The sequence below is a fragment of the Caretta caretta genome, chromosome 22 (genome assembly GCF_965140235.1).
Source record: "Caretta caretta isolate rCarCar2 chromosome 22, rCarCar1.hap1, whole genome shotgun sequence".
NCBI lineage: Eukaryota > Metazoa > Chordata > Testudines > Cheloniidae > Caretta > Caretta caretta.
Window position 1 is genome coordinate 18,528,173 of NC_134227.1, and position 14,067 is coordinate 18,542,239.

Here is a 14,067-nt window from a genome sequence, read left to right on the forward strand (position 1 = left end):
GAAATGGTCTATAAGGGACTGCTACAGGCAGCAGGAGGAGAGAGAATCTGAGCAAAATTATTTGACTATTGGGTAATGTAATCAAAATCACTAAAGGATGTAAGGGGTTTCTATTGGAACTTAACTTGGCTGCCTCTGGTTGGGTCTAGCTGTACAAGATGGAAGTGTAATTGGGGTACAGTTGTGTAAAAAAGAGTAATCACAGTGAAAGAAATGTTAGGCAAAAGAGAATTTTTGTGTGCGCGCACAGGTAAAAGAAAAGGAAAAGGGGAGGAATGATGGGAACACTAAGCCTTGGGGTGACTCTGGGGGGGATCAGATTGTTGCTTTAGTGGGTGTGCATGAAAACTCTGTGGACATGGGAGGCAGTTACACCTTGTGTAAAATTAATAGGGCTAATATAATGTTATGGAGATTAAACTATATGGAAGGAATGTGCATTTTCCCAGGACATGTGGAGTGTCTATTGGAGAAGGGGTAAAAGAAATGCAAACAAAACATGGTACTTAATTAAAATCCTGTTAGGGCTCCAAAAGGGGCCACAATAGGTTGTGCTTTCTTTTTCAGATCTCTGTGTGATTTGAAGCAGGAGATGAAAGTGGAAAGTAATCAGAACTCTGGTGGAAGTAAAATGTTTCCCTTTTAAGACAGTGTCTGAGCTGCTAACAGCTTTGGATCCAGAAGCAAGCTAGTAAGCCTCTGTGTAAATGCAAATTACCTAGCTGATGGGCACAAAGGAGCTGCAAATAATTAATACATCTGGTCAGCAAACAAGCTACGAAAAGACTCAGATTATGGCCCTCCAGGAAAGGGAGGTGAAAAAACATGTCAAGCCTGAAAATAAGGGGGACAGGTTAACCTTAAGGGGGGGGAGTGGGGGTGTGCAGTGCTAAAATCTGAAGCTGTCTCTCAGCTATTACCTGAGAATAAACTTAATGCTTGGTACAGCAGAGAAACTATTGCAAACATGGTCTGTTGCACAAGAGGGGAAACTGAGGTACACCACTTCATGAATTTCATAAATGACCAGTGAGTGGGGTAATTCACTAGCCTGACTATAGAACAACATAAGGAGAGCCTGGAGGTAATTCTTCTGGTTTTCCTGCAATTAGCAAGGAAATTTGTAAGAGAAAGAGGTGGTATTATTATTATTATTATGAAGCAAGAATCTGTCCCCACCAGGGGGGTGGAAATTGTTTCTTTTGTTTTTCAGACACTCTACAAGCAAGCTGGCACCAGCAGGAAAAATAACGCAGAATACTATGGATCTGTGTTTTGTGTTTGTCTGTGGTGTTTGTCTTGTTGCTAGCATTGTTGTGTTTTAATGAACAGAAAACCTCATGACATGGGTGGGAGATGGCTTCAAAAGGCTGACCTTGGGGGGGAGGAGAGATGTGTGTGGGAATCCAAATGCTCAACTAGGAGGCCAGCACCTGTCTAATAGCTACCATGGTACCTGGAAATGGAATGGCAACTAAGGAGGTCCCCACAAGCCCTATGGAAATAATGAGAAGGGGAGGAGCTCACTGGGAATCAATGGAGGGGTGTGTAAAATAGTATAAATCAAAGGAAGATGTTTGGATGTGCCCCTCTCCTGTGACTATGGAGGAGCAGGATCAATGGCCTACGCAAGGGGTGGACAATTGAGTGTACTGTGTATAAGGTGTTTTGCTGGGAATGTACATATGACTGGGGGCACAATTACACCAGCCCATAACCAAACTACACACATCTACATGCTGCTATCTGGACTTTGGTGCACAAATGGATCTGTGAATCTTATTGCTGTGAATAATCAAACCAGGGCATACTGCCTGATTCCATACCAAGTGGTCAAGCTGGTTTGGACAATATCCCATTTCTCTGTGAATATTCAGTGGACTTATGATATGGACAAAAGCAAGCAAAACCTGCAGGGGCAGCTTGTTGCAACTGCCAGCAACTGGACACATCAGATCGTGACCCTGTCAAAGGAGGAGAGGCAGTGTTTTGGGCGTGTCTCGGATGTTGGACCATACTGCAGTGGTCAGGACTCGGTGTTGCTATGGATTTTGTATTGTTAACTGTACTTGTGTTACGTTGCATATGGAGATAACCTATAAGTAATAAGCCCTCCAAACCCTGCAGTGTACTAGACAACCCAGACCCAACCTTCTCGGGCCCACTCTAATGGGAAGTCTGGAACATTAATTGGAATAGGTATGGTATGTCCATACGAGAGACTGTGCAGGGCACTATACTACACAAGGGGCAGTGGGATAAATGGAATATCGACACCTTCCACCTTGATGCCTGGCCCTATCAGGAAATGTGTCGCCATATGTCCTATGCTTTTCCAGGGATACCTGGGCAGGAGGATCCCAAAAGAAAAAAAAGGGGTGGAGTGTTAGGATATAGATATTCAGGCCTGTCTGTAAAGGCCTAGACTCTAAGAATTTAGGTGTATTCTTATCACTTGGCTAGTTAGAGGTATAAAAGAAAGAATCAAAATCACTGTCTGCCAATGTAAGGTCCTTCTCTTACTGTGACAGTCTGAGGCCCTGTGCTTAGGCTAAACCCTTTGGCTAAGCAACAGAGGCAGCCATAAGCTGGGAAGTGACCGGTCACCTCCTCACATTCCAAACTTGTCACATTGAAATAAGGTGCTATTGGGCTGTTAGGAATACAATCCTGTCCTGATAATGCCTATCACCTCCAGAGAAAGGGAAGTGCCTAGAAGATGTAAAAGGAAACTTAATTTGATAGCATCCTGTCTGGCAAGAACTCACTTATCAATAGCTGGGATGTGAAATCCTCACTTCTGTATTGTTTTGTCATCATAGTTTCCACTTTGCTATTGTTTGTCTGTATAATCTTTGTCTGGTTCAGTGATCGTTCCTGTCTGCTGAAGTAAGTAGGTGAAGGAATAAGCCCCCTAACACATACCAAAGGCTGAAGTTTGCTTCCCAGAATCAGGAGCAGTGCCATGCTCATGGCTGCTGCCAATGGAGATGCCAAGTGGGACAACGATGGCTCGAAAAGAAGTGACAGGCAAAGACTTCCCACTTGGACCAGCTAATTGCATGTCCAGGCTAGTGCTTTATGGATCTGCAAACTCCACTGGAGTTAACCCTCATCTGGGATCAACAGAGCCTGGAGAGAGAGAACTTGGGGGTGCTACTGAATTTTGAAGCTATCCAGCGCATCCCAGCTGAAATCACCTACGTCAAATGAAGTCCGCTGTTTCCCCTCTTCGACACACCAAGTATAACTCAGCTCTGGCAATTCTGCTGATGTCAGTGGGAGAGCTGTGCACATAACTCTGGCATTTGGCTCAGGCTAAGACTTACTCAGTGGACCTCAGAGCAGAATTTGGCCACAGTGGCAGGATTCTAACCAATGTTTTCCTAGGAATCTTTGCTGGCTATGTATTTTGACAGATTTTAATGTGAAGCACTATAATCCACATGAGATATCTTTTCAGCCCTCATTGTCAGTGGCCATAACCATCCTTGTTATTCACACTGGGCTATTCCCTGAGCCAACAGCTTCGTCTACTCACTTATAAAAGTAAAGCTCACAAATGCAACTCAAGAAGGCCAAGAGACATCGCAGGAAATAAAAGACGAGAACCTAGGAGAAACATTCAGAGTTAGAAATGGAATTTATAAATGGAATGTGATGGTATGTGAAAGGCTGGTATGTGAAAGGCTAATTCAAGATGGAATAACTACTGCCATGGTGAGAACCCCACAAAAGCTACTTTTTAAATGATGGCGCCAAAGTCCACTCAATGCGCTGCCTGATCCCGCACCCACTGAGCTCAATGGCAAAGTTCCCACTGACTTGAAAGGCCCAGGATCTGGCCCTTTGACACTAAGTCCTTTATGGCAAACAGGTGAAAAAGAAATGACTCCACTGAACTGGACCCTGAGTTAGCCTGCCCTCTCCTCTTTTAAGTCTTGAGAACCAAAGCTTTAACTGCAACATTACAAAGAGAAATTATCCCAAATATCCACCCAAATATCCATCCAGCTATCACGCACACACACAAGAGCATCTCGGTATTAAGGGGTGGATCTATCCCTTGTGTGGCAGATAGGTACCCAAGCAACAACACATTTGTTTAAATGCTTTTTCACTCTCTCATGTCTGCAGGTTATAATATGTTGTGTGAGAAGTGGAGCATGCTGATTTTTATATTTTGATTTTAAAAATTAAACCACTAAAAAAAGATTTAAAAACCATTGCAAAAGCACTACTGGATGAAACCTCCAGAGAGCATACAAATGAAATCAGCTCCATATCTTCCAGGAAGCTTAACAGCAGATTTGAGACTAAATCCCTTAAACCAGTGGTTCTCAAACTTTTGTACTGGTGACCCCTTTCACATAGCAAGCCTCTGAGTGAGACCCCCCCCTTATAAATTAAAAACACTTTTTTATATATTTAACACTTTTATAAATGCTGGAGGCAAAGTGGGATTTGGGGTGGAGGCTGCCAGCTCATGACCCCCCCCCATGTAATAACCTCGCGACCTCTTCAGGGGTCCTGACCCCCTGTTTGAAAACCCCTGCTTTAGACTGCTTTGAAAAGCTCAGTCATTATGTTTCATGTTCTCTGTGTGTGTATATATATATCTTCCTACTGTATTTTCCATTGCATGCATCTGATGAAGTGGGCTTTAGCCCAGAAAAGCTTATGCTCAAATAACTTTGATAGTCTCTAAGGTACCACAAGTACTCCTAGTTCTTGCTGCTGATACAGACTAACACGGCTACCACTCTGAAACCACACTAATTAAGAATTTCAGTGCCCCTTGTGTCAAACAGTTGCTTTCTTTGATACAGACCAAAGGGCAGGTGATTTCTCACAAGCAAAGCTTTGACACATGATTTACCTTATTTGTCTGTAGAACTCTAGCATGGAATAAGGCTGGCAAGGCATGAAGCCATAGGTAAGCATAGGAGCGAATGGCATAGACTGGAGAGTATTCCCACGTCTGGAACCCTTTCCCATAGACGAGGTAGTGCATCTACAAATCCAATTTAAAAAAAAAAACAGGTTAAAAGGAGGACACATGTTTTCTTTAGCCATTAGCAAACAATAGCGTAAGATATGCTGATCTGTGCCCTCAACATATCAGTTGAGGCAGCTCTAGGCAAATGTGTATCAAGAATCTGAGCAGACCAATTACAAAAGCCAAAATTCCTCTACTAGGAAGGAGAAGCCACTCACCGGTTCCCAGTAGTTAAACGTCTCATCACAATCTGAGATGTTACTCAAGAGGGCAGCGCAGAACCGGGCTGAGATCAGACACTTGAAAGCTGTGGATCCTTCAGGTGCCCAGACCTGCCCTGCTTTGTTCCCAGATGGCCTAATCAAGAGCAAAGAACTAGTGTCAGGAGGACTTACTGGAGTGGATGATATAAGGTAATAGGATAAAGAGCAGCAAGATGACACAGAGCAAAGAACCCAAGAGACTGGGAAATCCACACAGAAAGAGTTAAGACAATGAATATGTCTGTACTCCCTCTTCATTATCCTTAAAACACACTCCAAGTCAATCTTAGGCTACAGCTCTTTGCATTCTCCTTTCAGATCCTTCTGCTCAGGGCATGCTAGGCAACCTTTTCATTACATTTAAATTCAAGTTGGTTTATCCATTTACACATCTAATAAATGTCACTTCTTAGACAGTTACTTGGCTCAACTGACCCTCACCCAACCTATGACCCTTTAGAGACATTTTCCTCACTCTATTTTACGTACTTATGTGGCCCCACCACTGTTGTAGCTGAACTCACAATCTTGAATACATTTACCCTCACAACAAGCAGGAGAGTGTTCTTACCACCGTTTTACAGATGTGGAGGTGAGGCACAGAGGAACTAAGCGACTTGCCCAAGGCAGTCTGTGGAAGAGCAGGGCCTTGTACCCAGGTCTCCAGAGTCCCAGGCTAGTGCCCTAATCACTGGACCATCCTTCCACCCCTTGAATCCCCATCCCAGCGCTTACCAGACCTAGCCCTGCTTAGGCTGTGAGATTGGATGGCACCCTGGCACCAAGTGCTACAGCTACCTTTCTAACTACACTGAGGAAATGTACATGGCCCCAGGCTCCACTCTGGTTTTTTTTTCATTCCTACTGTTATGCCTTACTACAGATCAAACCTAGTTCTGATATCAGTGAATCCATTCTATAGGGGTCCTTGTACTGCACCCACCATTGTGGCATCTCAGCACCTCTATGTCAAGCATATTCCAAACGAATGCATGCCAGATCAACTTCTACCCATTGGGTCCCTCTGCTCTAAGAGGCGGCTCGAGCTAGACTCTGGTGAAACCATCCTGCAATGTTCAACAAGTCTAGCTAAATGCCAGGCTCTGCTTGCAGAAACTGAGCCCTGGCGCATTCACGGAGCCAAACCCTTGCTAATGCCTAATAGTCCCAAGCTACACAGGGCCACCCCCACAAGGCTTGGAGACTGTCAGGCCCCTTCACAGGGAGACATGGTGGATGTAGTAATATTTGGTCCAACAGACTGTACCTCACCCACCTGGTCTCTCGTATATCCTGGGACCAGCATGGCTACACCACCATTGCATGGGTCCCTTCATGATTTCTTTATCAGGCAGCAGTAAGGCTAATGCGCGCTGCCTATATGCAGCTCACATGCCAGGTGGTAGGGTGACCACTCTGCACCTGGTCCATGCCACCCCCAGGGGGCCGGGCTCGGGGGCCGGGCTCGGGGGCCGGGGCCCCGCTCCCCAGGGGGCCGGGCCGGGCCGGGCCGGGCCGGGCCGGGCTCGGGGCCCCGGGCCCCGCTCCCCAGGGGGCCGGGCCGGGCCGGGCTCGGGGCCCCGCTCCCCAGGGGGCCGGGCCGGGCCGGGCCCTTGCACCCCGCGGGGACCACCTCACCAGCGCGCCCCGCACCCCGCTGGCCGGGCCCCAGCCGCCCGCCTGGCACCTACTCCGCCTTGGCCTCCTCCGGGCCCGGCCCTTCCTCTCGCGGCCGGACCGGGTCCCCGCCGCCTCCCCTCGACCGCTGCCGGGTCCCTTTGGCCGCCATGCCGAGCTCGGGCAGCAGCGCGCCGGGCTCCCCCCGCCGCTCGCGGGAGACGCACTGGGCTGAGGCCGGCGGCCGCCATACTTAGTGCGGGCAGCCCCAGGCGCCGGCTGCAGCCGCCGCCGCGCCCGGGGACCCGCTGTGCTCAGCTGAGCCGGGCTTCGGTCCGCTCCCTGCAACGGGCACCGGGCGAGGGAGGCAGGCAGGGAAAAGCTCCCCGCTGTGCGCTGAGCGTGCAATTCTCACCGTGCAAGAGGGGTGTATAGGAGAGCGCCCCCCTGTGGGCCGAGCATGCAATTCTCATTGTGCAAAGCGGGAGTGCACAGCTGTATGCAATAAGAAAAGGAGGACTTGTGGCACCTTAGAGACTAACCAATTTATTTGAGCATCAGCTTTCGGGAGCTACAGCTCACTTCATGCTCAAATAAATTGGTTAGTCTCTAAGGTGCCACAAGTACTCCTTTTCTTTTTGTGAATACAGACTAACACGGCTGTTCCTCTGTTCCTCAATGTGCGCCATTTCTCTCCGTGCAAGGGAGGTGCATAGGAGAGCGCCCCGCTGTGCACTGAGCGTGCTATTCTCACCCGGCAAGGAGGTGCATAGGCGAGCGTCCTGTTGTGTACTTCTCTCCATGCAACGGGGGGGGGGGTTGTATAGGAGAGCACCCTGCTGTGCAATTCTCATCATGCAACTGGGGGTGTAAAAGATGCCCCACTGTGCAATGGGTGTGTGCAAGTCTAACCCTGCAAGGGAGGGTTGTAAAAGTGAGTGCCCCACTATGCAATGTGATTGTGCAAGTCTAACCCTGCAAGGGGGTGTAAAAAGAGCACCTCTCTGTGCAGTGAGTTTTACCATGCAAGGGAGTGCACAGGAGCACACCCCACTGTGCACTAAGTGTACAACAGTCTGTGCTAGGGGAGGGGTGCAAAGAAGAGCACTCCATTAAGCATGGAATTGAGTCTCCCCGTACGAGGGGTGTATGCAGAAGAATGCCTCCTAAGGGGGCCACCCCTCATATGAAATGGAAAAATCCTGGGAAGATCCAAAACCAGTTAAGGTTGTTTAGTGAGAACATTGTCCTTTATTACAATCCTTATGCTATGCACTATAGCATGATGCTACCAGTGCCAGATATACCATCCATACACAGCATGGTTTGTTACTCTTGTGTTATTTTCCTGTGGACTCCCAGTCTTGCCTTGCACCTGTTTTCAGTTTCTAAACTGTGAACAGAACGGTCAAACTAGAATCAAATAGGGTGTCATATTTCCAGCTCCTCCCTGCAGTGGCTACACCCATTAGAGACTCAAAAGATCCCACTTCAAAACCCATAATGTACCTCCCACTGCCTTGGATTAGGCAGCTTCTGCTGTATCCCTTCTATAGAAAGAGATGCCACAGATCTGAGGCATGCTTGGGTTCAGTTGGGTGTTGACTTCTTGTGGTGAGACCACTTAAGCCTCCATGACTTGACACAGAAATATGCTCAGACATTTTAAACCAGTAGTGGGCAATTGTTGAAGTTTTCCTGTTTCAAGTGTGCCTTATCAGAGAGGCCATCAATAAGTGCTTCCCGCTGAATATAATCAAAACAAGATTGGGCAGACTTGTCCAGAGAGTTAACAAACTCACCTTTGGCACAAATAAGCAGAATCACTTCCAACTCCACCTTTTTACAGGAACCTGTTAAAGAAAACACCCCCTGAGATCTGACATTTCAACAGTCATATACAATCAGACAAGGGGAAGGCAGCTGAACTTTATTATTTTTTGAGAGCAGAATTAAAGGCAGGTATATAATATTTTAAATTAATCTGCACAGCCTTTATAAGAGGCATGATTTGGCTAGACATAATAGTAACACACAGTGTTAAGGGACCACACAACATGAAATCCAGGCTTCTCACAGGAAAGTGAATGAAGGGTGCTCTTGATGAAGGTCTGAAAACAGCATACAATGATCTACCTAAGAGTTATGTGCAAACATTGCTGTATCTTCTTTCTAAACTGCATCTGCATCTCTGCCACCTGCTGACGAGTAAGAGCCTTGTCACAGGACTGGAAGGTTAGTCTGTAGCAGAGGCTGGTTTGTCCAGTCTGTGGATGCTGAAAGCTGTCAAGAAGCTGGATGGACATGACAGTTTCCTGCGACACACACCTGGCAATGGTGTGAAATGCAATTTCATCAAACTGTTCCCACTCAGGAACCCAGAAGCTGACATCATGCACATAGGAAGGTGGATGGAGTGAAAAGCTCTTGAAGGGTCCTAACTCTCCTCCAATAAACTGATTCAGGAAACGCTCATCTAAGGTCCACAACATTCGCCAGTCAGAAATTCCACAAATTTGCATGGCTAGCAGGTCAAGATTCACGGATGCAAACACAATGCTCAGTTCACTGTTTACTGTCCCACAGGGAGCTGCTGATATGTCTCCTATGCAAGAGCCATTGGCTTTGGAGTCTGAAGTGTCAGTTTTCACACAGATGAAATATTGAGTTTTATCAAGCTGAGGCTCAGGCATGACTGAATCATTTAGCTCAATTGTTTTAGAGCTTTTTGCTTCCTGTACTGTGGAGTTCAATGTAAAACATGAAAGAGGTGGGAGCAGAGAACTTACAGTGTTTTTAATATTATCCATAAGCATCTGGATACAGCTGCCCTCTGTACCCTTATCAACTGCACATATAAAAAGAGTCTCATGAAAAACAGGCAGAGTGTGAGGAGAGATCAGACACTTCCTAAAGACAGGCCCAGTGAGAACATGCAGAGTCCCAGGGAGAAAGCTCAGCCTTCGTACCACATCCTGAACATAAACCAGATGGGAACATCTAAGACGATAACGTTCTGAGAGCTGGTCTCCCTCCTGAGCCTTCATCCTGTCACATTGATCTATGTCCCTACAGAAATGAAGGCCAGGAAATAAGACACTTCTTGCTGTTCCCTTACCTGGAGGTTCAGAACTTGAATTTTGTTCTGTGTTGGGAATGATCCAAAAAGCGTTCGACTGAGAAACAGCACTTAGGTGTCCTTGGGGCAGCAGAGAAAGGGAATGGTCAACCCTTTGTAATGGGAAGGTTTGGCTGAGTTGAGCGATGAGCTTTTCATTAATAGTTCTTACAGGATGATCTGAATTGGTATCTAGGAAACCCCTATTAAAAACAAAACAACAGATTATAAAAATCACTGCACTTAGACTTGTAAAACCATTTTCCTCGGTTTATAATTTAAGACAAGTATGATGAATGACTTCTCCAAGTGATCCTTAATGTTAAGCTTGCTTTCAATAGCCACCTGGACAAGGAAAATCTTTAGTCATGGTGGCATAGTTATTACCAAGACATCTGCAGGACATAAGGGTTTGTGTTAAGAGTTGCAATTGAGGATTTGTTGCACTTCGGCTGGTGGAAGGAGGAGGACTTTCCTCACAAGTATCAGCTGACTTCCATTCACTATTAGCATTACAAGCTTATTTAAGGAGGCCAATCAACGTATGTTAGCTCTGGATCTTTTCCAGAATATGAACCAGTTTAGAGACAGATTAAAAACTTGGTTATAGTTTTTAATCCTAACTAGCCTTAGCAATATTAGCACAGACTAAGCCACCTACAGGGCTGCTCCCAAATCATTGCACAATGTGTAATTAAAACTTCACTCTTCTACTCCTGTAGCTAGGAACAGTCTAACATCTTTGGCTAGCAAGTTATCCTCTCTCTTCTGAAGCCTTATGCTAAGTGGACCATAAATATGAAACCAACATGTGAAAAACATTAAATGACCAAATTTGCTCTTTTTCCCTCTGAGAGGAAATGGAATTTGGAACGTTTAATAATTACCTGTCTCAGAAATGCAAACTGATCATTCATGCAAGATTGTGGATTAAGTTAGCAGTGGACTGAGCCATTTTCTGGCTTTGTTTAGTATCAGCCTGGCCCAAATGCAGCCTGGCGAATAAATCTACAATCAAACCAGATATTGGACTTGAACACTTACCTGTTCATTTTATCCACAAATATTTCTGGAACTTGGAAGGAAATCCACTTGCCCTCCAGTTCAGTCTGGCAGATCACAGGCCTGGGATGTGGAAATGGCAAGCTCCGAGTGAAGATGTGGTTTAATGCACCTTCTACAGAGAAGGATTTATCCTGACTCCTGGCAACACACACACAAATGCACCATCTGGTAAAGTAACTGATATTTCTGACTAATATTAAACACACAAAAGCAAGTAAGTGACATTGAATAACTAGTAAACTGATAAGACTGAGTCAGTATCATGTTGTCTACATTGCAGAAGGTCTAGGTACAACCTTTGTCTAAGCAAATAGACCAATCATAGAATGCAGACTCCTTCCATCCCCTTAATATTATTGGTTCCACTTGGAAACAGAAATGCTAATCCTGAGATTTAAGATACCATTTTTTCTGTAAGATACTCTCTCAAAAGGCAAGAATGTCAGTGTTTCTTACCCATCCTAGGAAGAGATGGAAAAGAAGTACATTGTACTTTTACAGAATGAAAAAAAATTAGAGGGGGTTTCCTCTCCACAAGATAATGCTCTGGACCATGGTGTTGGGCACTATGGAAATACCTAGGAGCAGCATGAATATCAAGGACTTCCTTTTGCAGCATCTATAGGTTACCTGTAGCCAGTGCACTTATATCCATGAACATCCTCTGAGTTGAAGGGATGAACATCACTCAAGATAAATCCTGCTCCCGCTGCCATAGCCACGACTTGCCAGCTGTTGTGCCACTCTCTCATTGGCTGGTCAGCGGGCGTCCCTCCCTGACCTTTGCAAAGAGCCACATGGACCTCTCCCTTCTCTGTGAGCACGTCTGCGCAGCTAGAACAAGAACCAGCTGGTAATACTTTTGAAGGACACTTAGAAACAGAACAGTGACAGTAAAGTACATGGGGGAAAAGGGCCCTTTCTAAACAATGAATTTTAAACAGTCCCGGAAAATTGCTGTGAATTTAAGGCACTGGTTTCAGGAACCAGAATGCAGCTTCTAGAAAGTGGTTCAGCAGGCCACATGGTAGGAGATAAGTCTGTGCTACTTAATTTCACTTTACTCACCTACAGAAAAATTTCACAAGAAGCTCTCTATTCTTTGTTACCCCAGCTTTCCTCCCACAGTGAGGGAAATTGAAATAAATGCAATCAAAATTTCTCTTTGCTGGCAAAAAATAGTCCTTCAGTTTGGTACAGTCCACACAAAAGCAAACTTCAACCCCTGCAACAGTAAAGAAAAGCATGAGAGCAGGGGACTTAAAATGACAGAATCTTCATTGAAAAGACAAGAATATATATATATATAAGTAACAAGGTAGAAAGGGAGAGAGCGGGGTTGCGTTATTTTAATGGAGCTTTCAATCTGCCAAACAGCTTCTACTGTTGGTCATAAAGGTGGCAAGTGAAAAGGAAAAGACATAATCATAATCAAAATCATAGACATTAAGAAAAGTCCTATATAGTCCCATTTAGTTCATCTCATGGAGGCCAGTTCAGGATTGTTCCCCCATCTTATTTTCTAGTGCTTTGCCCAATCCAGTTTTAAATATCACATGGCATTTTCTTTCTTCTTCCCTTACCCCCGCTGCAGGTGATGTCAAGAAGTTAAGCCCTCTTCTACTTCTACCGCTGCTGCTAAGGCTTTTTTGTTGTTTTCTTTAGTCTGATTCTGATTAGATTTGAAGGTATGAGTATTTGGAGGGTTCTTCACTCCTCTGAGGGAATTTCTCCAGAATCCCCCTCATTTCTTCTGGGGAAGCGTTCTCTGGTCTGAAATTGATATTTGGAGGAATATTTCAAGTGCCTTAATTGTTCCTAAAAAAACCATCTCCTGTTTTAGTAACTTTGTTCTTTCCCCAGAAGCCCTTTATCACTGTTATGATCGATAATATTGTTCAATGCAAGGATCTTGTTTCAATAGTTGCTAAAATGCATTTCCTGTGGAATGATTCCACAGCCTGATAAATTTCACTGTCTGGAAGAATTTCACTGTATTTCTTCTTTTCATAATTTTATCCACTCCCTCACTTACTCACCCAGACAGCTGTGGGGAATACTTAGCATTCAGCACAGTATGGCAAAGTGATTTCCTTTGGGATTTCTTTACCTTTCCCTCTCAGATGCTGTATGTTATTTTTAGCAAGTGCCTGTCTGGAAACTCTCTCTTCACTCTCATAGCAAGTGGCGGTGATATGAGTCTCATGATCGCTGGCATCACACAAGGAGGCAGAGAAGGAGAAGTTTCCTTCCCCGACTAGAAGGAGTCGGCGGGTGGGTCTCATGGTATCAAAATCCTAAGAAGTAGGAAGACAGATCAGGGCCCCCTTGGGCTGTCACAGTTCCAGCCTCCAACAAGAAGCCTGGTAGCCCGATGCATTACAAGGGGCTGCCAAAGTGCGGGGGTTGAGGCTGAGCTTTTGGACCTACGTGAACGGTTCACTTGCCTCCCACTTTGGGGGAAAGGGCCTCCCCATTTCATCCCCACCCTCCCACGTAGAAAACAGACCTTAGACCTCTCCCCATCAAAAAAAAGGCCCCATCTGCACCATAGCCCACCCCACCGCAGCACCCGCCTGCCCCCCCGTTGGGAGGGGAGACCCCATCGCAGAGCCCGCGCAGGGAGAGGGGACACCCCTCTGGCCTACCCAGGGAGGGGAGACATCCCCACGGCCTGCCAGAGCCCAGGGCTCCAAGGGAGGGGGTGGGGCGGGCACCCTACATTGGAGACCCCCCAACGAGCCCGAACCTCCCCCAGGGACCCGTCCCGAGGCCTCTCAAAGGCCCCTCAGCCTACTGCCCCCCCCGCCGCCGCCGCCGCCAGTGGACGCCCTACTCACCGATGCAGAGACCGTCACTCCCCTGGCCTGTCACTTCCGCGCGGTGATTTGCCTCACTTCCGGCGCGCGGCGCGTGACGTCAGACGCGTCTCCCGGCTTCCATGGGAACAGGCTCGGCTCCGCCTCTCCAAGCGGCGCTCGGCTGTCGCGTCGGGACCCGCTGGC

General features: G+C 46.4%; 2 protein-coding genes across 13 annotated transcripts in view; both read right to left on the reverse strand.

The window, feature by feature from the left end:
* Positions 1-7,103, reverse strand: part of ALG9 (ALG9 alpha-1,2-mannosyltransferase) — a 139,390-nt gene extending 132,287 nt beyond the window's left edge. For all 7 annotated transcript variants that reach the window (XR_012665781.1, XR_007353550.2, XR_007353549.2 and 4 more), the window contains exons 1-4: positions 6,954-7,103; positions 5,218-5,356; positions 4,880-5,014; positions 3,542-3,612 (exon numbers count right to left, since the gene is read on the reverse strand). Coding sequence is in view for 4 of the 7 variants with exons in the window: in XM_048827485.2 (XP_048683442.2) it covers positions 3,542-3,612; positions 4,880-5,014; positions 5,218-5,356; positions 6,954-7,051 (443 nt within the window). In the remaining 3 variants the exon portion in view is untranslated. The remainder of the gene's footprint in view (positions 1-3,541; positions 3,613-4,879; positions 5,015-5,217; positions 5,357-6,953) is intronic.
* A 1,004-nt stretch (positions 7,104-8,107) lies between these two features.
* On the reverse strand, positions 8,108-13,987 carry FDXACB1 (ferredoxin-fold anticodon binding domain containing 1). Of its 6 annotated transcripts, XM_048827482.2 has the most exons (7): positions 13,173-13,839; positions 12,131-12,287; positions 11,693-11,896; positions 11,042-11,200; positions 9,998-10,200; positions 8,682-8,732; positions 8,108-8,272 (listed from the first exon to the last, which is right to left on the reverse strand). In XM_048827482.2, the coding sequence occupies exons 1-7, from the start codon at positions 13,345-13,347 to the stop codon at positions 8,268-8,270; spliced, it is 954 nt and encodes a 317-aa protein (XP_048683439.2). In that variant the 5' UTR covers positions 13,348-13,839; the 3' UTR covers positions 8,108-8,267. The 6 variants fall into 6 exon arrangements, with proteins under 6 accessions (XP_048683439.2, XP_048683434.2, XP_048683435.2 ...); XM_048827477.2 differs by lacking the exons at positions 8,108-8,272; positions 8,682-8,732 and adding an exon at positions 13,903-13,987 and having other exon boundaries at positions 8,789-10,200; positions 13,173-13,359; XM_048827478.2 differs by lacking the exons at positions 8,108-8,272; positions 8,682-8,732 and having other exon boundaries at positions 8,789-10,200; positions 13,173-13,359; positions 13,711-13,729.
* Positions 13,988-14,067: the final 80 nt, after the last annotated feature.